Source organism: Trachypithecus francoisi, unplaced genomic scaffold, assembly GCF_009764315.1.
Source record: "Trachypithecus francoisi isolate TF-2019V2 unplaced genomic scaffold, Tfra_2.0 Lachesis_group15, whole genome shotgun sequence".
Taxonomy (NCBI): domain Eukaryota; kingdom Metazoa; phylum Chordata; class Mammalia; order Primates; family Cercopithecidae; genus Trachypithecus; species Trachypithecus francoisi.
Genome location: NW_022681460.1, coordinates 66,597,421 through 66,622,281, shown reverse-complemented (window position 1 = coordinate 66,622,281; position 24,861 = coordinate 66,597,421). Strand labels below are relative to the sequence as shown.

The window sequence follows — 24,861 nt, the reverse complement described above, 5'->3', positions numbered from 1 at the left end:
TTCCAGGCAGTTGGTCACAGAAGCTAGAAACATTGGCACAAGTATTGTCAAGCTGAGCCTGGCTGTGACCTCTGTGAAATGGCTGTCATGAGCTTGGCAGGGTGGGAATAATGGCTCTCCTGCCACCATCTGTCAGCCCTGTCCAAGACACCAGCACAATTGGACAGCAGGTGTGGTTCCCTACCCTGTTCTCACCTCATCCCCCCATGCCCAGCAGCTCCCTCCCTGGGACTTTGGACCTCGTGGGGAAAAAAAGGAGAAGGAGGGAAAGAAAAATACTTGCACGCCAGAGGGTTTTGTAAATTTTCAGAAAGGGATAGGGGTGGGGTAGAATTAAATCTACCCAAAGAAGAGCCAAAGAGCTTTCACTTGCTTTCCCTTCTAGGCAGCCAGTAACCAGTAGGCCTTCATTTTATTGTCGCACGTAAAACTCAAGAAGTGATGAGTGAGTTAAGTAACATTCAATTAGAATTTAATCTTTTTTGGTAGAAACGGTGTAAAAGTTTTCAATGAGGACATGCTGATTCCTGGTTGCATGTTCCACAGCCTTTGATGTTCAACAACATCCTTTCGCACTTATAGCTAAAAGGTGTCAGACACCTAGCATTGTCTTAGCAGTCTCCTGTGATTCCAGATTCTGTGTGCATCGTACATGCTGGGGCTGGGGGAACACCAATGCTTAATGGGAAAACTAATGACTTGATACAGATCTTATAAAAACTCTGCTATTGGCGGGGGGGCATTTAGTTGATTAAGTTTGTAATCTAAGAGAGGAAACTGGGCAGGAAAGTCAAGAGTGAGGTGAAGCAGCACTGTGGACCTGAAGAAGGCTTGAAATTAGAAGCCTTTGGCAAAAGTATGGAACTTTGCCACTTTACATTTTTCAGTGGGTCAGAAATTGTCAAAGATTTTCTCTTTTCTCCAAAGAGAAATGGTAAGGAAGGAGAGACAGTTTTTGTTTGTTTTGGGTGTTTGTTTGTTGTTTGTTTTGGACAAGGTCTCCCTATGTTTCCCAGAGTGGAGTGCAGTGGTGCAATCACAGCTCACTGCAGCCTAGACATCCCACGCTCAAGCAATCCGAAAGACAGACATTTCAAAATTGAACCTGAGACTCATGAGAACCCACAGCTCTCACAGGAACTCAAGAAACGTCTTAGTGAGGGGACTCAATCCTTTAAACTTTGAGCTGAAAGGACGGTAGTCAGCCCAGCCAGGAGGTTACCTCAGCATAGACCAAGTAAATAAATAATTTGGTAGAAGCCATTTGAGAGTAAAGGTTACTAGAAAGTCATAAATCAACCAGCATGTCGATGTATAGTTTTGCTAGAATGTAGGAGCAATGAGAAATTTTTAGAAATATTTCTTTAACTGTGCATGATTTGAGGAAGAAGACTATGACCTAACTAACCAGTTACTATTATTATATCAAAAAGAGATTTTTAAAAATATGGTATGGATTTAATGCCAATTCACTTGTTCAGTTTTATGCAGTTAAGTTGTTGTTTTTAGAACATCATGAAAGTTCATTTCATGCCCCAATAAAACTAAACTAAAATGTAATGGGTTACAGCTTTTCCATTTGTTGACTTTTCTCTTTCAAACATCTTTGATTTTCCATCCTTTGAACACACTTTTTAAGAATGCTTTGAATGTCATTCAAGTTACCCGTTTCTCCTGCCCCCTCCACCACCTGTCTCTAATGCTGTTTCCACAGTGAATCAATCCTAACAGAACCTCATGATACCTATGGGCATGTTTCTTGGTAACACTAGCACTTCTTTCTTACCTGCTTCTAAGTCACGTAATGGCCTTTCTAGCATTGGTTGATTGTTTCTTTTTCATTTCCCCTTAGTCACTCCCACCCATGTCTTATCAAAGGGGAAGGCTGGTGGCTAATGGCCGGTGCATTGCACCACAATTTCATGCTTGTGCTGCATCAAAAATCTAACCTGGCAATCAGTCCCTTCTCTTCCATCTGACATCACAAGCTTCTGCAGTTTCTCACAGCCATTGGCCATGAAAGTTCAGCTCAAGAAGTTATCACAACTACCTTCATTTATAGCCTGTTGTTGACCTAAAACCTAACGCATGTCAGTGCTCTTCTCTTTTTCTTCTCTCATATGTCAGAAGAATGAAAGAGCTTAATTAAAATGGTTTAATTTTTTTTCCCAAATTGCATTTGCAAGTTTTAATATGTCTGTAACATTTGTATAGTATATCATTATCTGTATCAAACGTTTAACACTCCTTTTCTTTTCTTTTCTTTTCTTTTTTTTTTTTTTTTTTTGAGAAGAAGTCTTGCTATGTCGCTGGAGTGCGGTGGCGTGAACTCGGCTTACTGCAACCTCTGCCTCCCGGCCAGGTTCAAGCAATTCTCATGCCTCAGCCTCTTGAGTGGCTGGGATTACAGGCATGCACCACCATGCCCGGCTAATTTTTATATTTTTAGTGGAGATGAGGTTTTGCCATGTTGGCCAAGCTGGTCTCAAATTCCCGACCTCAACTGATCCACCGATTCGGCCTCTCAAAGTGCTGGGATTAGAGGCATGAGCCACCGCACCCGGCCTACCCCTGCTTTTTAAAGTCATAGCCATGATACCCAGGGATTTTTCCCTCACATGGTCCTGGTGTCTACTGACATTAGCTTGTCAATTTCAAACTTTCCTTAGCAAAATAAATGGACCTCCCATACAAATGGGAAGGTTGCAGTTTCATCTCATTTTTGCTTAGGGTTTTGCATGGTTAAGCAATTCGGATGTTTTTAGAGATTCACACTATCTTATTTAGTGTTAAGTTGCAAATCTGATTTTTAACAGGGAGAGAAGGAAGAGGTAGGGCTGTCAATTTGCATTCCCCTAAGACCAAGTACTACCAGGGGGCTACAGGTTGCCCAGATAAAGTACATTTAATTTTAAAGTAACATTGCAAACTCTCCCAGTGGAATTGACAGCATCCTTGGAACTTCATTTCACACTTTCCTGACTTGGGAATGGTTATTTTGAGTAGCCCCTCCTATTAACCTAACTTCTTAATGCCTGGGCAGAAGGTTAAATATCTCACTTATCTACACGTTCGGTCTCCATGAACAGCTACTTCATTCACAGCTCTTCAAGGGTTTATCAAAATTCCCCCATGTTTAACATTCCAGAGAGAACATCCAGGTTGTTGGCTCTTGAGACTCACCATTGGTTCACTCATCGAGGCTGATGATTGTGACAAATATAATGTTAAAACAAAAAATGCGATAGGATATATTCTGTTAAAGAAAATGCATTTTGAATTATAAAAATACTAAGTTCTATGATAGCCCGATCTGAGCACCCAGTTCGTAGAATCAAAAAATGAGAAAAGATTTCATCATTGTGATTATCGTCATCATGTGGTGTAAGTTACTAAGAACTTCTGGTGCACTACATGTTTTACGAGCAATCATACTCCCATATTAAGGGCACTGCTGTACTGCTTTACATTCTCACAGTCAAGAGATGCAGGATTTTCAAAAGGCCCTGTGCATTTTGAAACTTTAGCAAGGTAGGTGATAGATTGATTTCATGTAACAATAAAATAAATGTCTTAAAATTTCAGGATCTCTGACAATAGAAGATAAGTGGTATCTTAGAGTTGGCATAATTGAAGACCTTAGCTGTAAGAGGAAAATTGACTGCTCATTATCTAAAGCTGCCATTGATCTCAGGGAAACAAGCAAAAAGGCACATGATCACTTGTGAACAAGGATGTGCATTTCATATTATTGAGAGTCATAGAAACAGAAAACCCAGTCATCTAACAGTAGCAGATGGTTATATGACCTTTAAGGCATCTATAAAATGGAGCATGTAAAAACACATTGCAAAATGTAATTGGTAATAATTAAAGATATAGGAGAAATAGTCATGGTTAGTTAAGTTTTAAAGATGATAAAACTACATAAACAATATGGCACAGATGTGTTTTACAATGCATAGGCATAAATAAGAAAAAGACTAGAAGGAAATGTACTACTACAGTAATAATTGTGGCTTGATTAAAAGTTATTTTATACTCTTGTTTTCCTAAGTTTCCTAAAAACTTTACTATGTATTTGCATATGTGTCTATGTACATATAGGTAAGTATATACTTACATCTGTACATCATATATGCAGTATGTTTATGTGTGTACATCACAACCAGAAAAATAAATGTTTACGTTGTAAATTATTTTTCTCTGAGAACTAAGGTTTAAAGCTCAAAGCTTATAAACTGCCCTAGGGCTTTCTGATGATCCTTTGTGGATCTTGATAGGTAGCTTGATCTGTATGAAATCCTGGAGAAAAAAAAAAAATAGACCAACATGAAAAAATGAGACAAGAAACTGTCCTGTGGCCATATCACCCTCTGTGCAGTGCCCAGAGTGATGGGTGTCAGCAGCTGGCTTTGACATCATCAGGGCTAGATGTAGGTCATGAAGTGTGATTTCAGGAGAGGGCCTTCTCCCTGTCAAAGGAGGAGCGTGTGTGTGTGTGTGTGTGTGTGTGTGTGTGTGTGTGTAACAGAGGGAGAGAGAGAAGCACCCTAGGCCTGCAAATGCCATACAGACTATGAAGAGTAGAGAAAAAGAATCCTGTCCATAAAGCAAAAGCAGAGCTTATGAAATTGTCAGATACCAAAAGAATTTAGAACTGCTGCATTAGCTTTTCTCTTGATCTTCTTTATCCAGATGAAAAACCTGTTTGATCAGGATATCCTTATCAGTCATTGGTTCTGGCCTTCATAATACGATTTCAAATAAAGTAACAGAAGTAATAAAAACACATTTCTCAAAAAAAAAATTAACCAAATTAAAGGTATATTTTAAGAAAGAGATACATTTTGTTGATAAAGACATAGTAATTCTTCCAATAAGTTTTTTTTTTAGAAGTAGATATTTTTAAACAGAAATGTTTGGTTCAATTGTTGTTGTGAAATCTTTTATTGCCATCCTCATATATAAGCCAGTATTTTAATGGTAAAAACTGTGCTGAGGAAAACACATACGTATATTTACCGTAGCATATACTTTCAAACAAGTCTGTCAGCTTTTTAATGGTCTGGACCATGATGCCGAACTTGGGGAGAAAAGAAACATAGCAACTTGCCCTTCATTTGGTAAATCCAGGCAGCAGGGAAAGTTAGGAAGCCGGAGCCGCTGACTTCGGGGGGCGGTTGTGGAGGGAAGCGAAGCTGCCCCAGGACTCATTACCCCCAGCGTGTGTGTCAGGGCCAGGAAGAGTTGAGCTTGGCCATCTCCTCCAGCCCTGACATGTTCAAGTCTAGGCACTAGGATCTGAGGGTGAGGTTGGAAGGCTCCCACATCAACAGAAGCTGGGATGCTATCAGCTAGTCAGAACCGAAACCTCTGCAAGTGTCAGGCTCTTCTGGTGATTTGTTGCACATTAAGTTTGTCCGGCAAGGTGTTCACTTGGCCCTGGAGAAGGACACGAAAGGTGGACCTCTGCGGCCATCAACACCACCCCCTTGTGATCTCCCTTTCTTCTCCCTCTGTGGTGCCCCACTGTGAGGAGCATCCTTCCCATCCACAGTGAAACAGATCTCCAGATTGCCCAGGAAGTTGTTGGAAGGATTGCACATTTGCTTCTCCCTTTATTGTTTACTCCTTCTAGAAGAAAGAGCCTGTGTTTTTAGCTTTTATTTCATTTTATTTCCCTTATTTCCTGGAATCAAACATTGAGCTTAGTAGGTGCTCAGTACAGCACTGATGACTAAGCAAAAATAATCCAGGCAAGAAAATAACTATCACCACCACCCACCCCCGCTAGCAATTTCGGCAGATTCTGAGCATAAGTAGTGTGAAGTTGGATCCCCCAGGCAATGACCTAGTAGCCCGTCCAGCGAGCTGCCCTCATCTCCAATTCCATGGGGTTAGGAAACGCATTCCTCCTCAGGGCTGATTTCCATTTCACAGGGGCCCAGTGCCCTGGTCTTGGTGGGCCCTCAGCGACCTACCCTACACAGGCTAATGCTTTCTCTTCCTGGTTCCTTTTACTGTGTTCCTGCTTTCAAAAATCTAAGCAAAGTATGTGCATTAGAAACCCTTCATTCTCTTTCATCAAAGGAACCTGGCGATTTCTGCATTTGTTTAAAACAAAAAAGTAAATCATGAACTTTTACTTGGCTACATAAAGATTCTCTTGAAAGTCCAAGTGATCTCAAGTTATTCTTAATTATTTATATTTCTAGATCTGAATAAAAGGCTGCAAAACACACCCCAAAAGTTTTCTGTTTACGTTATCAACCCTCAGCACCAAGGCAGCCATGAAGTGCTTTTTGTTCTTTTCTCCCTTAATGGCCATACCACCAGGAAGGTGGTCTTAACATGCCATCGATCATATCTGAGTGGCAAATGCAGCGCTGGCCCGGCCAGCCCAGAACATATCGCTGTGAGTCGCAGTGACACACATTCGTTTCCGCTGGCGGCATCCCTAGGGAGTCCGGCGGTCCTGCAGTTGTATTTCATCTCTTTGAACTGTGTGGCCTCCCCTATAATTCAGGAAATGAGTTTACTCTATCTGTGACAAGCATCATGTTCACACATCTTTGGGAGCGGCCAGCGTGGTGCAGGGCTGTATGGGAATGGAGGTGTCAGGCGTTTGCCAACCCTGGGGAGTACACCGACGGTACTTCCTCTCCCACTGCCGAGTGCTCCACTTGACTGTGACTGTCAGCACGCCTGTTGCCTGAGAAAGTGTGCTTTATCCCCATGTGCTGGAAATCTCTGGCTGTAATCTAACCTGATATGAGTGAGTCAGTTTCTTAGACAGTGTGCTTCTTGAAACAGCAAGGCCTCTCAGATGATCACCCCTCAGCGCCCCGAAGCTGTAGAGTTGATGCCTGTCCTTTGACCATGCCTTTTTGTGTGTGTGTGTGTGGTAAACTTTGGCCCCTCTTTTGGTTATTATTAAACTAGCATTCATTTGGTGCGCATAATCTCTGCTGGACCAGGTTAAAACAAGTGCAGATTGTTACGCGAAGAGGGCTCTGGTCAGCGCAGAGTGTGCATACACTCGGATCAAGTAAAGGAATGCCAGAGCCAGCCCAGCATCAAAATACACTGCAAGTTGGTGGTGAGCTTTTGTTATTTTGCATATAGTTAACCATCTCGGAGGTCATAAAGCGAGGCCTCTGTCCTCTGGTGCAGCAGCTAGGTTTATAGAGTATTTCCAGATTGTTTATTCTGGCCCAGAGCCAGGGCTACATGGTTTTTCCATTATGCATGTTTGACAGATGAAGAGAGGTGGGAAGGGGGACTCCCAGGAACAGGTCTGTGATTTCCTTTTTATTTACATTAAAGGGACTTTTAGGAGTGCTGAAGATTATGAACCAGTCCAAACATAATGTCAATGCAGCAGAGGTAGAAGCTGCTATGTTTGCAAAAATGTTCAGATCTTGGGCAGTGAAACAAAATCAAAGCAAAATCTTGGGTAGTAAGCACATCGTGCTGGTCACTGCCCAGTCTTGCATGCAGACAGGTTACTGGCGAATGATATTTATCATCACATCCAGAAGTCAAGTTCCCAGTGTTTGTTTGGCAGGGCATTGGGAGGAGCCCCTGAGGTGGCAAACCAGAATCTGTGTGCAATCCACTGACATATGCATTCCATGCAGATGGGTGTGCCTGGCGCCGGGCAGAGATGTGTTTCCAAGGTCCCAGTAGAACTTTTCCCCTGCAGCCTTTTCACCGGGACACCAGCTTTCTGTGGATACTCCTGAAAGCCTGGGCTAAGTTCTTCCACCAGGAAGACTGACCAAAGAGCCACAGTTCACAAGCGAAGTCCTTGGCACATAGGCCAAATGAATGTGATTGAATGAATGTTTTCCTTCTAAATAAAACACTTTCATTTTGCTAATGGAGAAGCATCATTAAAAAGTACCAAAAGTGATGGCAAATTAAGTAACTGACGAGCATTCATACATCAAAGTCAGGTCACACAAATAAATGTCTTTTTACCCAACAGTGTTTGAATCTTTAGTTAATGGCTGGGGTAAATAACACACCCAGCACAAATTCATGAGCTGCAAGATGGTGGCTTCTACATAGCTATTTGTGTTTGTGGTGAACCTTCCTTATCATGGCATGTCTTAAGCTTGGCTAAGTATTTGCAAGCGTTCTGTCACCATAACATAGTGTTCTTCAACAGAGTGGCTAAGAAAAGCAAATACCACTACCTCTCCAGCGCAACCTGTGATCCAAACCTTCTCTATCAGCCTACCGTCCAGAAATTCGATTTCCAGAAATGGAAAGTTTGCTCAGGAAGGACCCTCAACTAAGGAAGGAATTTAGCTAAAAAACGAAGTATGCATAGTCAGCACTGAAAGTTGCCCTTTGGGTTAATCCAGTCTTGCAGATGGATTTAAAATACAGGTCTCAAATCAACAAACATTTATGGAGGGTGGTTAGGTGCCAGGCATGGAGCTGGACACTGGGGAACTAAAAATGAAAAAGACACAGTCCCTCTCAGTGTGAAAACATTTTTGCTGGCTTGCAAGTTTTTCACCAGATCCTCCCAGAGTTACCAAAGCATTCCCCTCGTCTTAGAACACTCAAGCCCTTCTTTTCAACAGATTCCCTGAATGCCAGAATACACACAGGGCAAGGAGAAGTGGGTGGTTATAGATTTCCACTCAATTTGGAAATTAACCTGTGGTGTAGCAAAAAGGTGCAAGGCTGAGAATCAGAAAGCCCACCTTCCAGTCCTCGGACTGAAACGTCCTGGCCGTACAGCCTTGAGCCGGTCTTGTGACCTCTGGGGCCCTTGGTATCTGTAAGTAAAATGGGTTGCTGGGAAGACTGAGCAAGGTAGTGAGGGGTGATGTGAAAGCGCATTAATCCACAGAGCCCTAAAATGAGAGGCATGTGCTTCTCCACAGGAGTTGCCTGAGAAGTTGCACTGTTCCGGCCACTGTTAGTAAAGCTTTAATCCTACAGAAAGCAGCCCCCTCCTGGCCTCATGCCAGGTTTTATTCTCTACCAGCATTGGGTGGCCAACTATAGATTTTTATGTCATTGGGGGCCGGTTGTAAGAAGAATCTTCACTCAGGACCGTAACTACCCTGTAGGGTCCCTGCCATTCCTTCCCCAGGGACAGTGCAGAGCCTGGAAGTCTGTCCCGCTGTGGCCCTGCCTCTATGGCTGATTGGACATGTGTATAAAGAAAAAACAATCTCTATTGTGTTCTTTACATAGAAGGGTTAAAGGTTGTTTTTTTACTTTGTTTTCCCTCTTCTGAACATTTCATAGCTCAAAACAGTGCCTATTTTGAGGAAATTTTTGGTGATTATCATGAAAATAACTAAGGGGATTATTTGACCAATCCCTAAAGGTAATAAGAAAAAGCTTTTTAAAAAAATATCAAAAACATCCTGAAGCCACAGCTTCTTTTTGCCAAAAAGTATTGATGGATTAAAGTAGAGGGGCAGAAAAATGCGCCTTGCCAGCACTATTGGTCCCAAAAGGCAACCAAACCACAGAGTTAAACACTGAAATGTACAGACCCCAGCCAGATGGGAGGGTAGACTGCTTCTTGCTAAGGACCCAGCATTTGTGGGTCTCTTGGGAATTTCTGTGACGCTCCTTCAGATACTGCCTTTGTGCCCAGCTGTCTGTCTCCATCTCACAGACACAGCCAAGCCTTCCTCGAATCTGACAGCACCCTCATCCTTCTGATGGTTTCTTTTGTTCCCTCAAGAAGACTGTACAGAGAAGCACTGTGTTTCCCCAGGTGCTGAGCTGTGGAAATACAAAGATCAATGGGGTATCACTTTTGTCCTGATCACTCTCAATATGAAAAGCCTCTTTGGGACCGGGCGCGGTGGCTCACACCTGTAATCCCAGCACTTTGGGAGCCTGAGGCGGGCGGATCACGAGGTCAGGAGATCAAGACCATCCTAGCTAATGCAGTGAAACCCCGTCTCTACTAAAAATACAAAAAAATGTACCGGGCGTGGTGGCGGGCGCCTGTAGTCCCAGCTATTTGGAGGCTGAGGCAGGAGAATGGTGTGAACCCGGGAGGCGGAGCTTGCAGTAAGTGGAGATCGCGCCACTGCACTCCAGCCTGGATGACAGAGCAAGACTCCATCTCAAAAAAAAAAGCCTCTTTGGAAGAACAGCTAAATGAAACCTGGTGGAGATATTAAGAACAAAATCTAGAGAAAATTTTTTAGGAGGTGGATAGTGCCTCGGAGGCCTCCTAAAAGTTTTGCATATCTTGGTTGAAACATACACAGAACCTATACTCTCAGACGTGCACACACAGCACATACAGCAAATCTTCATGATCTTATAGTGAGTATGAAAGACTCAACTCCATGCAGAGTATTTAAGATAAGCCCATTAAGCCTGGTCTCCCTGGTGAAGATTTCTGACCAAACAGAAGAAATGTTGACTCCAACAAATGAATCAGAGTGAGATGCCCTCTTTGCCCCCACGGTCACAAGCCTTATGAGCAGCCATCTCCCTTAGACTGTGAGCTCCATCCACTCTTCAGCAATGTGGAGGGTTAAGAACCTGGGCTCATTCCCCACACCCAACTTCTGGCTTCACCATTTCCCGGCTGTGTGAGCCTGGGCAAACTTCTGAATTCCAGCGTCACAGCTATAAATGGTGATAATAAGAGGCCCTACGGCACTGGGAGTTTTATAAGGATTAAATGTGTGTTTAGTTATCTGACAATACTTGGCACAGAGAAAGCTCTCAAACTGCCAATTGATGATGATGATGGTGACGATGATGATGTCCCCTTCACTGCAACAGTTCCTGCGCGTGGTGCATAATAGTTCTTCAACAAATCTTTGCAGAAAGAGGGAAGGAAGATGATATTGGGCACACCAGTGAGGCCTAATTGAAGCCTTGATTTTGATGAGAAGCGCTTAACTCTCTAGGTTTATGAAAGCCTGAATTTTAAAATATTTAAAGAAGAAGCATAAACTCGAATTTCTGTAAGAGCCAGGCAGGTAACATAAAAGAATGAACTGGCATTTAGGGTCTAAGGCAAACTGGAGAGCCCTGGCCTGTTTCACGGGAGCAGTCACACTTGGCTCCAGAAGAATGTAGCCGCCCTTTGAGAAACGCCAGAAATCCAGCTTTCCATGTGAAATAGACCAAGCCTTACAACAACTGAATCCATTTCTAAAAAAAAAATACCCCACGAGCCAAACAACACATTGCCTGCCGGTCCGATCATGGGCTGCCTTCTTGCCACCCTGCCTTAATGGAAGGAGCTCTGTATTTGTCTCTTTCTTTTTAAATGTTTATCAGTGGGCACAAGAGACATGAGCCCCTTGAAGTTACTCTCAGTTCCTGCTAGGATCAGAGAATGCTCATGGAGTGAAGTCTTTACTTCTTCATGGTTAATCCAACATTATGCCCACCTAACAAGGGCTTCTTCCCTTCCCAAGGAATGCTACTAATAAGTATAGATTTTTAAAGCATAATTGTTTTGTGGCTGAAATAACAACAGTCTGAAAAAAAATCCTAACAACTTCCTCTAGAGCTGCTATTATGGCAATCTGGAGAGAGGCTGATTCCATAGTCCATGTAGCTTTGTTTTGTTTGGATGGAAAGTCTGGCATTTTACAAAAATGTGGAACACTTAGCAATGGAATGACTTTTCCATAACACCGATTATCGTACAGCAAGACACACATCCATATGTCTTTGAAATGAGATTTTTTAAAGAATTCTCTGCTTATTATACAAGACAAACCACCTCTGGTCTTTCCATATGAAGTTGATAGTTTTCTACAGGCTCACAAAAGCTGCCCTGGTTATGGTGCAGTACTTACAGTTAGGGAAAACCTCAACACAGATGGGGACCCAGATTCAAATTCCACTTTTTTCACTTACCAGCCAGCTCTGTGACCTTGGGTAAGTTTCTGTTTCTCCATCTGCAAAAGAGGGGTCATGATATTCACCTCACAGGGTTATTGAGAATATCAAATAAAATAACATATATAATGATCCAAACTCATAATGGGTGTTCCCCATCAATATTGGTTGAATCTGAGTCTCCGTTTCTCCTGGCACAAAATAACACTCCTGTTTCTGACCGCGACATAACCCTCTGGCAATGTCATTAACCTTATTAAATTTGGCAGCTCTGTGGAAAACAAAAGGTCAAGAAAGCTGTCATTGTTTATATAAACTGTTCATTTTGTTGTCCACAGTGCTATGAAGACTAAAGGGTAGAGGGTTGGATGCTGCCACCCAGGGAGTAACCAGAGAGAAGGGAAGTGGCTGCAACAGAGCCTCAGGAGGACTGGTCTTTACAAGACAGACTGGGAAAGAGGAGGGCATAGAGAAGATGGAAAGGGAGTGATCAGAGAGAGGTGAGGGTGCCAGGAAAACACTGTTGCAGATGCCAGGGGAGGAGAGGGCTTCAAAATGGAGTGTGTGGCCCACAGTGTGATAGGGTCATGCTGAGAGGTGCCCTCTGAGCTATCAACAAGGAAGCGAGAGTAACTGAATGGAGTACAGAAGGAACAGAAAGCAGGCTTTGGTGAGTTCGGTCATGTACGTAAGCTGAAAATGTTATAACAAATGTAGACAGCGCTTCAAGAAGTTGAGCTCTGATGGGGAGGAGAGAGAAAAGATGAAAGAGGGAGGGTGCATGAGACAAGGGTTTTTTCAAGAAGGGAAGTGAGTTTTGATGGCAAGGAGCCAGTTGAAAGGGAGAGGTTGACAATGAAGAAGAAGGGGTGGATGAGAGAGAGAAGGAAACTCCAAGGAGGCAGGGTGGGTAGATAAATGAAGCAAGAATTGGATATTAATGCAAAACTAGAGCTTGGGAAAACATTAGATCTCATAAGAATCTGCCGGACCAGCTGATACTGACCCTCATGTTTAGACAGGGGATTTAGGGAGGGATTAAGAAGAGTAAGGAAGACTGAGGTAACTGAAATACATGTGACAATCTATTGTTATTGGAGGGATAATAGGAAAAGCTTCTCCTCCACCCTCTGAAGCTTTCTTGGAAATGAACTTACAATAGGCAGATTAATAGGGAAAAAAAGGAATAAAATTTATTAATGTGTATGAAACTGAGCATGGTAGCTCACTCCTGTAGTCCCAACTACTCAGGAGGTTGAGAGGAGGATTGCTTGAGCCCAGGAGTTTGAGGCTGCAGTGAGCTATATTACACCACTGCACTTTAGCCTGGGCAGCAGAGCAAGACCCTACCTCTTTTTTTTTTTTTTTTTTGAGGCGGAATCTCGCTCTGTCGCCCGGGCTGGAGTGCAGTGGCCGGATCTCAGCTCACTGCAAGCTCCGCCTCCGGGATTTACGCCATTCTCCTGCCTCAGCCTCCCGAGTAGCTGGGACTACAGGCGCCCGCCACCTCGCCCGGCTAGTTTTTGTATTTTTTAGTAGAGACGGGGTTTCACCGTGTCAGCCAGGATGGTCTCGATCTCCTGACCTCGTGATCCGCCCGTCTCGGCCTCCCAAAGTGCTGGGATTACAGGCTTGAGCCACCGCGCCCGGCCGACCCTACCTCTTAAAAATAAAATGGTACACAGGAGAAAATCATCAGAGAGTGGTTACCCCATAACCCAGGGAGGTCCAGCTTTTTCTGTACCTTTCTTCATAGGGAAAGGGGAAATGGAGGTTAAATGTGGCAATGTTGAAGAGTAGTAAATGATATTAAAGGGGAATGAATGGGCCCAATGCTCAGGCAGTGGAAAGTAAATAATTCTCTTTGGGAACTGAATGAGACCTGAGAACAGGCAATAGTTTGGGACAACGTTCATCTGAGCTCTGAGTGTGGTGTTTAATCTTCAGTCCCTTCCTCTGTGACATGAGTTTTGATCTTCTCTGGTTAATGAAATTTTAGGGGAGGGGACTGAAGGCAATTTTGTTCCTCTTTGGCAGGTCCAATTTCTAGGTAGGTAAGGGAACTTCAGAGAACAGCTTCATCCAGCATGTACTAGTCTCCAGTGGCCTTTGATTTGAAATATCAGCATACCAGGGTGCTGTATTTGGGGGTCACCCTCCCTGGACCCTTAACTATTCAAGAAAGGATCTTTTAAAGCTCTTACCTTGTAGCCAAACATGAAAAAGTCCCCCTTCCCTCTTGTCTTAGAAGTCTGTCCTCTCTGTAGAGTGTTCTAGCAAACACAGGGCTCAGCCTCCTCATGCTCTGACTAGCACTATCAAATAGCCAAAGCACTTTCTTCAGGCTAGTAAGGTGACATGCAATTAAAATTTGGTTGGAAAGGCCACCTGGGATCTTATCAAATATCAGCCTTATTAAAGACCTCTCATTACAGTATAAAAGTTGGATAAAATATGTCAATGTAGGGGGCTCTGAGTGGAATCATCAGAGCCAGTGCTTTCTAGTCATAGAGTCGATGGAGTGCACTGGGATTTTAGATGCTGGTTATCACCAGAAGTCTGTCTTTTTCCAAACATGGTAGATCCTAGGTCAATTTCTGCCTGGGATAAAATGTTTTCTATTAGAAACACATAATTACAAGTTCAAGCTAAATAAAAGCAGCAGGACGTGGTTTTACCTCTCAGGTAGAATTCTCCAAATAGTGGTAGTTGGGATGGTTTTCATAATTGATTATGTGAGTATTGGGCTTTCTGATTGGACCCAGAGATGATCAAGCCCAATTTTTTTAACCAACCCTTTTCGTCTCCCAAACTATAAAACCATTAGCCATTCCCTCCAAAACACCTGCCAGTTTCCTGTGAGATCTGTTGTGAAGTTTGGGTGCCTCAGTCAGCATGAGGAGTAATAGGCTCTAGGCCTGGACATTGACCATTATGCTCTACCACACTGTGAAGAAAGGTGTGAGAAGCAGTAATAGCCTGCTCCTCTGTCCACACCAAGAAACAACACAGCAAAAGCACAGCAGCTGGTTGTCATGAGGAGCCTCCTACCTCTGCCACTTTCTGCCTGCGTGGCCTTGAATGAGTTATAGTCTTGGCCTCAGTTTCCTCATGTGTAAAATGGCTCTTCCATCAAGGGGTTGTTGTGAGGATTAAGTACAATTGTGTGTACAAGTGCTTAGCTCAGTGCTTGCTACACATTGGTTCCCATTAACTGTAGCCGTTACTATAAAAATATACCACAAAGCATTAGGCTCAGCCAGGGCTATCACCATCTCATGCCATATCAGTTAACTAATCATGCAAATATGTCCTGGTTCTTTTCACTTGTACTTGAAGGACACAATATCACATTTTATTGATATATACAATATTTTACATATGTATGGGATATGTATGATATTTTATTCCATGCATAGAATGTGCAGTGATCAAATCAGGGTGTTTAGGGTATCCATCACCTTGAGTATTTATCATTTCTATGTGTTAGGAACATTTCAAGTTTTTTTTTCTAGCTACTTTGAGATATACAATACATGGTTGCTAACTATAGCCACCCTACTCTGCTATGGAGCATGAGAACTTACACCTTCTATCTAACTGTACGTTAGTACCCATTAACTGGTTAATGGCCCTCTCCCACCCAGACACCCTTCCCAGCCTCTGGTATCTATCATCCTACTCCCTCCATGTGGTCAACTTCTTTAGCTCCCATATATGAGTGAAAATACATGATCTTTGTCTTTCTGTGCCTGGATTATTTCATTTAACATAATGACCTCCAGTTCCATCCATGTTAATGCAACTGACATGATTTCTTTTTTATGAAAGACATCATAAAAAAGTATTACGTATATAATACCACATTTTCTTCATTCATTCATTCATTATTGATGGACACAGGTTGATTCCATAACTTTACCACTGCGAATAGTACTATAGTAAACACATGGGCATGCAAGTTCAGGTATCCCTTTGATATATTGATTTCATTTCCTTTGGATAGATACATAGTAGAAGGGTTGCTGGATCATGGTAGTTCTATTTTTAGTTTTTTGAGAAATCTCAATACTGTTTACCATAGTGGCTGTTCTAATCGGCATTCCCACCAACAGTGTATCAGAGTTCCCTTTTCTCCACATCCTCACCAGCATCTGTTATTTATCGCCTTTTTAATAACAGCCATTCTAACTAGAGTAAGATGATATCTCATTATGGTTTTGATTTGCATTTCCTTGATGATTAGTGATGTTGAGTTTTTTCATATACCTCTTGGCCGTTTGTATGTCTTATTTTGAGAAATGTCTATTCAGAAGGATATGTTCTCACTTTTGACAGAGTTATTTACCTGCTCTGCCCATCCACCAACTCCTCCACCTAGCCATAGAGGAAGGCATTCAGGGAAGAGAGTTTTATTGTCATGAACTAGGAGTAGCCTTATAGTAGTTGACCCAGTCACCTAATCGTAATCAAAGAAAGAAATGTATAAACCCATTATGCTGTAACTTTTAAAGAATCTTCCCAAAGTTTTTCTGGCCTGAAATTAATAACCATTTATATAGCAAGTCAACTTAATCCATTATATAGACCAACACTTTGCAAGTGATTGAAGACCAGTATAGAAAGTTACCTTGCTCTAAGTTAAAAACGTGATTGGTATTTCTCAGATAGTTTTGTAGTCAGGGTATTTATTTGATTACACTTGCTGTCCATTGTTTTTAGGAAATTACTGTTTCAACTTTATGACAAAGAGCTTTGAGGCTGTGAAATAGAACAGATTTCCAAGTTACTTCTTTACAAGGTTCTAGGCTCCCCTTTGCTTATCCCCTTGGATCCTTTGCCAGGTTGGGCCAAATAATTTAATGAATTTATTTTAAATCGCAGGAGTCTTACTTTTTTGTGTATCAGATAACAAACAAAACCCTACACAATGTATAGTGCTCTCAGAGGAAGGGATTGAAGGAGGCTTTCAATGAGAGAATTATTTTTCCTCTGCCTCTCAATGTTTGAGTTAAAACTCTTTGTTTCTTGTCTGTCTTTCATAAGATTTTTTAACTCTGTTTTAAAAAACACAAAGGAACACCTAAGACCTGTGAACAATGACCCGCCCCAGATTAGCTAGAGTTCGTATCTTCAGAGAAGACAGATATTATAAAATGTTCTGTTAGGAACCCATTTCAGAAGAGTCTATGCCAAGTTCTTTAACAGAAATTCTAGAATGTTCAATGTGTGTTATGTTTTTAATTTTTAATGAAGACCATGTTATCTATTTACAAGGATCTAGGCTTCCCTGTACAAAGGACCCAGCCTGGCAAAGGACTTTCAAAAGAGTCAGTTTGAAAAGTAGTACCCCTATTCAACGAGGCTGTTGGCCACACAGAGAATTTATTTATTTTTTATTTTAATTAATACCTAATAGGGTACATGAGATGTTTTGATACAGTCATGCAATGCATAATAATCTCATTATGGAGAATGGGGTATCCATCCCCTCAGGCATTTATCCTTTGCATTGCAAACAACCCAGTTATGCTCTTTTAGTTATTTTATTATGATTATGATTATGATTAATTTTAGACAGAGTCTCGCTCTGTCACCAGGCTGGAGTGCAGTGGCACAATCTTAGCTCACTGCAACCTCTGCCTCCTGGGTTCAAGCAATTCTCCTGCCTCAGTCTCCCGAGTAGGTGGGACTACAGGTGCACACCACCAAGCCCAGCTATTTGTATTTTTAGTAGAGATGGGGTTTCACCTTATTGGCCAGGATGGTCTCCATCTCTTGACTTTGTGATCCACCTGCCTCGGCCTCCCAAAGTGCTGGGATTACAGGCATAAACCACTGTACCTGACTCTTTTAGTTATTTTTAAATGTACAATTAAATTATTGTTGACTATAGTCACCCTGTTGTGCTATCAAATAATAGGTCTTATTCATTTTTCTATTTTTTTGTACCTATAAACCATCCCCACCTGTCCCCTAATCCCCCACTACCCTTCTTAGCCTCTACATAGAGAATTTCTCAAATTCCTTCTTTAGAATTGCTACTGGAGGCTTCAGAAGGTATCTCAAATATCCTAAAAAATGGGAAGTCTGTGTCCTTTTAAATGAGTCTGATTTTGGATATAGCCATTTGGAACTATATTTAGTAAATTATATACCTATTCAAATTTGGTGACAGAAATTTTGGTCAAAAACAAGATTACAAAAGAAAACATGAGGGCAAATCTTCATGCCCTTGGATTTGGCAATGGCTTCTTTAATATAACACCAAAAGACAGGCAGTAAGAGGAAAATAGATAAAATGGTCTCCATTACAATTGAAAACTTCTATGTGTCAACCTTGGATTTGGCAATTTTTTTTTTAACATGACACCAAAAGTCAGGCAATATGAGAAAAAATGGCTAAAATGGTCTTCATTAAAATTACAAACTTTTGTGCATCAAAGAACACTATCAACAGGTGAAAAGACAGCCTATGGAATGGAAGAAAATATTTTAAATTATATACTTGATAGATGTGCAGATTATCGAAAATATATAAATAACTCCTTCAACTCAACAATAAAAACAAACAAAAGCAAACAACAACAACAAAAAACCCCACTTCAAAAATGGGCAAAGGACTTGAATAGACATTTCTGTAAAGAAGATATACTAACAAACAGCCTTTGTTGGTCACATGCTTGTCAACAAGCACATGAAAAGGTCATTAGAAATTAGGGAAACCATTAGCATCAGCATCACTATCAGGAGTCATTAGGGAAATGCAAATCAAAATCACAGTGAGATAACACTCCTCACTTACTTGGATGGCCACAATTTTAAAAAGGCAGGAAAATAACAATTGTAGGAGAGAATTTGGAGAAATTGGAACCTTCACACATTGCTGGTAGGAATGTAAAATGGTGCAAACACTGTGGAAAATAGTTTGGCAGTCCTTCAAAACGTTAAACTTAGAATTACTGCATGACCCAGCAATTCTGCTCCTGGGTATATATATACCCAAAATAAGTGGAAACAGGGACTCAGATACTAGAATACAAGTGTTCATTATAATAAGCAAAAGATGGAAACAACCCAAGTGTCTCTCCATGGATGAAAGGATAAACAAATTGCATTCTCTCTATACAATGGAATGTTATTCAACCTTAAAAGGAATGAAGTTCTGGGCCGGGTGCAGGTGGCTCACACCTGTAATCCCAGCACTTTGGGAGGCCAAGGTGGGCGGATCACCTGAGGGCGGGAGTTCAAGACCAGCCTGACCAACATGAAGAAACCCCATCTCTACTAAAAATACAAAATTAGCCTGGCGTGGTGGCACATGCCTGTAATCTCAGCTACTCAGGAGGCTCAGCAGGAGAATCATTGGAACCCAGGAGGCAGAGGTTGCGTGCCATTGCACTCCAGCCTGGGCAACAAGAGCAAGACTCTGTCTCAAAAAAAAAAAAAAAAAAGGAATGAAGTTCTGATCCACACTACAACATGGATGAACCTTGAAAACATGCTTAGTGAAACAAGCTAGACAAAAAAAGGACAAATATTGTGTGATTCCACCTCTATGAAGTACTGAGAATAAGCAAATTCATAAAGATAGAACATGGATTAGAGGTTCTATCTAATTGATGGGGTAAGTAGGGTGGGGTAAGGAAAGGAAAGGAATTGGGAGTTATTGTTTAATGGATATCAAGTTTTTGTATAGACTCATGAAAGGATTTTTAAAATAGTGGTGATGGTTGCACAACACTGTAAATATAAATAATGCCACTGAAGTGTACACTTAATAGTTAAAATTGTACACTCTATATATAACATTTTCATGCTATTCAGCAATGAATATAAAATATCATATTTTGTTATTAAGCATTAGCATAAAATTAAGCATATTTTAGTTATACATATTTTACCACAATAAAATTTTAAAATTTACAACAGTTAAAATTATATTTAGACTGGGTGCAGTGGCTCATGCCTATAATCCCAGCACTTTGGGATGCCAAGGCAGAAGGATCTCTTGATACCGAGACCAGCCTGGGCAACAGTTTTAGTGAGACCTTGTCTCTACAAAAAATAAAAACAAATTTTAAAAATTTGTAAATTATACTTAAGAAATCTGACAGCCCTTCCTTTCCTTTTCTGGACAAATGCATTGTTGAAATAGTAAAATGGAAATGGATTTTATATCAAATTAAACTTTATGTCAGTATTTTAAAACTTACAAAAACAAGATTATTAGAAAGTAGTTAGACGGCTCTTTCATGCCTCCTTCTGAGGGTAAAGCCCTTTTCTGGTGTAACAAGAAATAAAAGAGGGAAAATGGATAGATTCTGCTGTTCAAAAGAATGTAGAACTCAGAGTTAACAATTGAATTTAGTCCAACTGCATGGTTCACATCCGATGAAAGGAAATTAGATAGCTTGTGCTTTGTCAACTCACGTTGACATTAACACTTAGAGTTGGTAAGTCTTTCCAAATATGGTCAGGAACCCTTCTTCCCTTCTAACACTTGGATATGCAGTTGCTTCGTTACGTGCTACCAGAGTTGTACAGGTAATGTGGGTCCTCGCGGGGATCCCTCCTAAGCTAAAGCATTGCAAACGATGGCTCATGTGCAACCCCGGTTCTCTTCCAGAGCACAGGAAGCTTGGAAACATGACTGTGACGGTGAAGAAGACTGTCCCCTCTCCTGAGGCCGTGCAGATCCTCTACCAGCGGATGAGATACGAGTACGAGTTTTACCACTACGTCAAAGAGCAGTTCCACCTGCTGAAGCGCAAGTTTGGACTTAAGTCTCACGTCAGCAAGCCCCCCCTGAGGCCACACTTCTTTATCCCAACTCCACTGGAAACTGAGGAGCCAATCGACGATGAAGAACAGGATGATGAAAAGTGGCTGGAAGATATTTATAAGAGGTGATGTGACTGTGTTGCCTCCATGGCTTTATCTCCCTTTTCCATAAAGTTCTTTGTTTTGGGGAAGTAAAATCCTTAAGGAACTAAATTAATGCTTGGGTGCATTAAAAAGAACAAAACATTCCCACATGTTGGGGTCATTGGGAGATGCCCGGTTTTGCGGGTTTTATTTGTTTAATTTTATTCTGTGTTTTCTCTTGGCTCTTTGGGTCTTTCCTGGGTACACTAGATGGCTCCATCCCAAGGCATCTTGTCATAAAACAGCTTTCCCCCTACCCCATATGATGGGAAAAGGGGGAGAAATATAGCCCCTAGCCTAATAACTTATCATTTGTAAAATGACTTATAAAAATATTACCTCAATGGTAGGAGACATCCAGATTTGTATATTTCAGTAGAAACACAAACCACTTCAGAGACCAGGGAATCTCCTCTGGAAGGATCTAAGAGAAGGTAAGACAGATTAGGACATCAAAAGGGAGGATGGAGTCAGGTGCCATGGCTCAAGCCTGTATTACGAAGCCAAGGTGGGAGGATCACTTGAGCCCAGGATTTTGAGGTGGCAGTGAGCTGTGATCATTCCAGCCTGGATGACAGAGTGAGACTCTGTCTCAATTAAATTTTTTTTTTTTAAAGGAGGAGGATCTCCCTGGGTAAGTGGTTTCTACCCGCATGGGTAGAGTTCTGCCTCTGGTCCTTCTCAGGGGGCACTTTCACCAAGAGCAGTGTCGTTATCTCTGGAAGAGCAAGTCAGCTTGTGCCATGTCCCCAACCAATCCCCAGCCTGGAGTACCTTTCAAGGTCAAAATGCATGACCAGCTCCACTGAAACATTCCATTTCGAAGCACCATGCTGACAGATATCAAAGTAGTCTAGCAGGGAAAATAATTTGTTTGCTGTCTAAGGAAGAACGTAGACAAGACAGATAAATCTGAAGGTCATGTGGCATCAGGGAAAGGGCATGGCTGTGTCCTTTGCACCCAATATGAAACATCTTCTCCCAATATTGCTTTAAATGGAAGTTCCAGGAACCAATTTAGCTCAGGCATTTGACTCCTACAGCAGAAGTTCTGAGCCTGACCACAGATGGTGTGTAATCTATCAAACACACTTCTGGCCAAATTGGGTCCCATAGGACCCGGCACTATGTACTATCGTAACTTCTAGTCCCCTAAGAGGTACCTGTTTTCAGTAAAAAGGGGTCCTGAGTTCTGTGCAGGTGACAGAGCTACCCGAGAACTACCTGAGTTCTGTGCAGGTAGAGTCCCCTTTCTTATGGGACCTGTGTGCTCCTGAGCACACCTCAACTCTTACTTGAGACATCAAAATAGAAGCAGCAAGAGCTTTTGGGGCAGAGACTGCTTGGCCAGCTTTGTAAGTAAGTGGCTGCCTCCAATGTAATGTGACTAGATATTGGGCAGTCTCACTGTCCTAAGGTATGTCTTCTTGCCACCTCCCACTGCCCCTCCCCTGCCACCTATCAACGATGCCTTGGTTCAGTCATTAGAAATCTGTTCCTTTGAGTTCTGAAATATTTTCACCTTAAAGAAATCCTGAAAATACACATTCTCCTGGGGAGACAATAAACAGCTAGCCGAGAAGCCGAGGTTCAGTGGTGGCAGCAGGAAGGATGCTTGCAACAAATTTTGTCTATTTCATATTTGTCCCCTAGAGCCAGCCCTAGCAAATGTGTGAGTTGGGAGTAGTTAATAGTAAATAAGACTCTGACTTTACACAAGCTACACATTTTCTACTTTTCATAAACCACCAAGTCTCTCTAGAATTTTTTCTTCCTTCACTAAAATTGGACGGTAGCCAAGATATAAAGCAAGTCATTTGGAACCTGCCAAGTGAGCACTAAAGCTACTTTATCATGAGATGTGTGTTAAGAAGGCTCCAGCCCACAGGAGTCCAGGGAGGGCAGGGACCGCAGAGGCATGGAGTTCAGCACTTGGCCGCTCATGGGCCTTCTTTCTGCCTCAGAGGATGGGGGCAGAGAAGCAATTAGGGGAAATGTTCTTAGAGGAGGAAATATCCTTTGTCCTGTTCAGAGAGACCAGGGCCCTACCATTAGGCATACTTTCAAAAGCAACCTGGAGAACAGCTATCATATTCAAAACCAGTACAAGAACTGCTGCCTGGTCCTCTGTGAGTCATTTCTATGAAATTCCATATAAAGAATGATGATTAGTTTACACACTGTGCAATCTCGCAATCTGAAAATAAAGTTGAGTTGGCTGTGTTTGCTCTGCTCTTGTCAGAACCTTGAGACAATTGGTCGTTCAAAAACGTTCATCCTCTTACTGCAAGTTTACCTGGGTACTGTTACCTGTGTGTTCAAAGGCATTTATTTTCAGCAGTGATCATTATAACTTCACAACAAAAGATGGTGATGGATTTACTTACAGGGTCTTAATGTTATTTTGTCCCAACCAACACCCTCTAGGTCCTAAAAGTCAAGGTACTTCATCAGTGTATTTGGCAAACGTGACGACATTTTCTTTGGCCCTGGGCCCAACAGTTTGTACTTCATGAAGCATATTGTACATTTTACATAGTTTAATTTAAAAAAATACCTTTTAAGCTAGTTGATCTTTGACTGTCTTATTTATTATAACCTTTCAGCACATTCCAAGGTTTTAGTTACTCAGGAAGGAGTCAATTAAAATGATTTTATTTTGGTCTGATGGATGTTTTTTAAAAGGCAAATTATTATTATGAACCTTCAGCCTACTTTCTTGAGTGCCGTAAAAGTGCTTGTAAATCTTTTTTTTTTTTTAAGAAGAAAAAAATGGTGTTTGACATTGATGGAAATTCAAAAATATATATGGAACTGAAACATTAACTTAGCTAAAATAAAAGCAATCTGTGTTTGAGATGAAGCGTTCCTTAACTTATTCATCATTCATGTAAATAAATAAATATAAATAAGTTGACATTTTTTTCCATCCTGTTGACAGCTGGAAATAAAAGTGCCTGCAGTTCCTCGCCTCAGCCTTCTTAATTGGCCAAGCTTTTTTCCTCAAGACAGGATTTTGAAAAGCCATATTTTTAAAAGGATATGAATTTCCATTCTTGTAATTACATGACAGCAGAAAAGGGGGCTGAGAAAATGAACTAGTCATTTACTCACGTTGCTGCGTATTTTAAAAACTAAGCAGCTGATTTTATTGGTATTTCCACGGTTGGTTTTGTGTCGGGGCTACATCTGAATCGTCCGTCTCTGTCATCCAGCATCTACGGGGCATGTCTACAGTCAGGTAGGAAAGGAAGGATGTGCCCCAATTCTCAGTGTCTATGATGATCTGTTTCTCAGACATGTAGCGCCTCAAAACCTGGACCACTGTAACCTCTCAAGTGAGCAGTCTTGACCCAAATACCCTTCTTCGGAAACTTCACTGCTGTGGTCAAATGGAACTTACAAAGGGAAACAAACTCCGTGCTTCCTGTGTATCTGATGTGACTGTGTGTTCCAATTATATGTGACTATTCTATGAAAGAATCAAAGTGCTGATACTAAAGGAAAGAGAAATCCACTTTGGTAATAGCATGCTTGATTTCAAGTAAGAATATGTGAATCTGAAACAGCAGGTGATAAGTGGTGACCTTTCTTCATCATTTTGTTTGTCCTTCTGTAACTCAATCAAATGATGTTAGACTCAATGAACTTTAGAGCCAAAAGTACTAAACAAAAACTGGACCGTGCCATATCTAGGGTTGCTTGTGTGGTCTGAAGTTCTTGATACATGTGCCATCACCTGCAGGTTTATCCAATAAGCTATTTGGCCATAAATGAACTTTATAGATAATGACAGTATTTCTTAAAAGGCAAAATGACAGCTGGGTGCGGTGGCTCATGCCTGTAATCCCAGCACTTTGGGAGGCCGAGGCGTGTGGATCACGAGGTCCAGAGATCGAGACCATCCTGGCTAACACAGTGAAACCCTGTCGCTACTAAAAATACAAAAAATTAACCAGATGTGGTGGCGCGTGCCTGTAGTCTCAGCCACTCAGTAGGCTGAGGCAGGAGAATTGCTTGAACCCGGGAGACAGAGGCTGCAGTGAGCTGAGATCACACCACTGTATTCCA

The 24,861-nt window shown here is 41.7% G+C and overlaps 1 protein-coding gene across 2 annotated transcripts in view; it reads left to right on the top strand.

Moving 5' to 3' along the window:
• UST (uronyl 2-sulfotransferase) overlaps positions 1–23,647 on the top strand; it is a 336,463-nt gene extending 312,816 nt beyond the window's left edge. The window contains exon 8 of one of the 2 annotated variants that reach the window (XM_033235126.1): positions 20,492–23,647. In XM_033235126.1, the coding sequence (XP_033091017.1) occupies positions 20,492–20,775 (284 nt within the window). In that variant the 3' untranslated portion in view covers positions 20,776–23,647. The remainder of the gene's footprint in view (positions 1–20,491) is intronic. The other variant, XM_033235124.1, reaches the window with a different exon arrangement.
• The last annotated feature ends 1,214 nt before the right edge of the window (positions 23,648–24,861 follow it).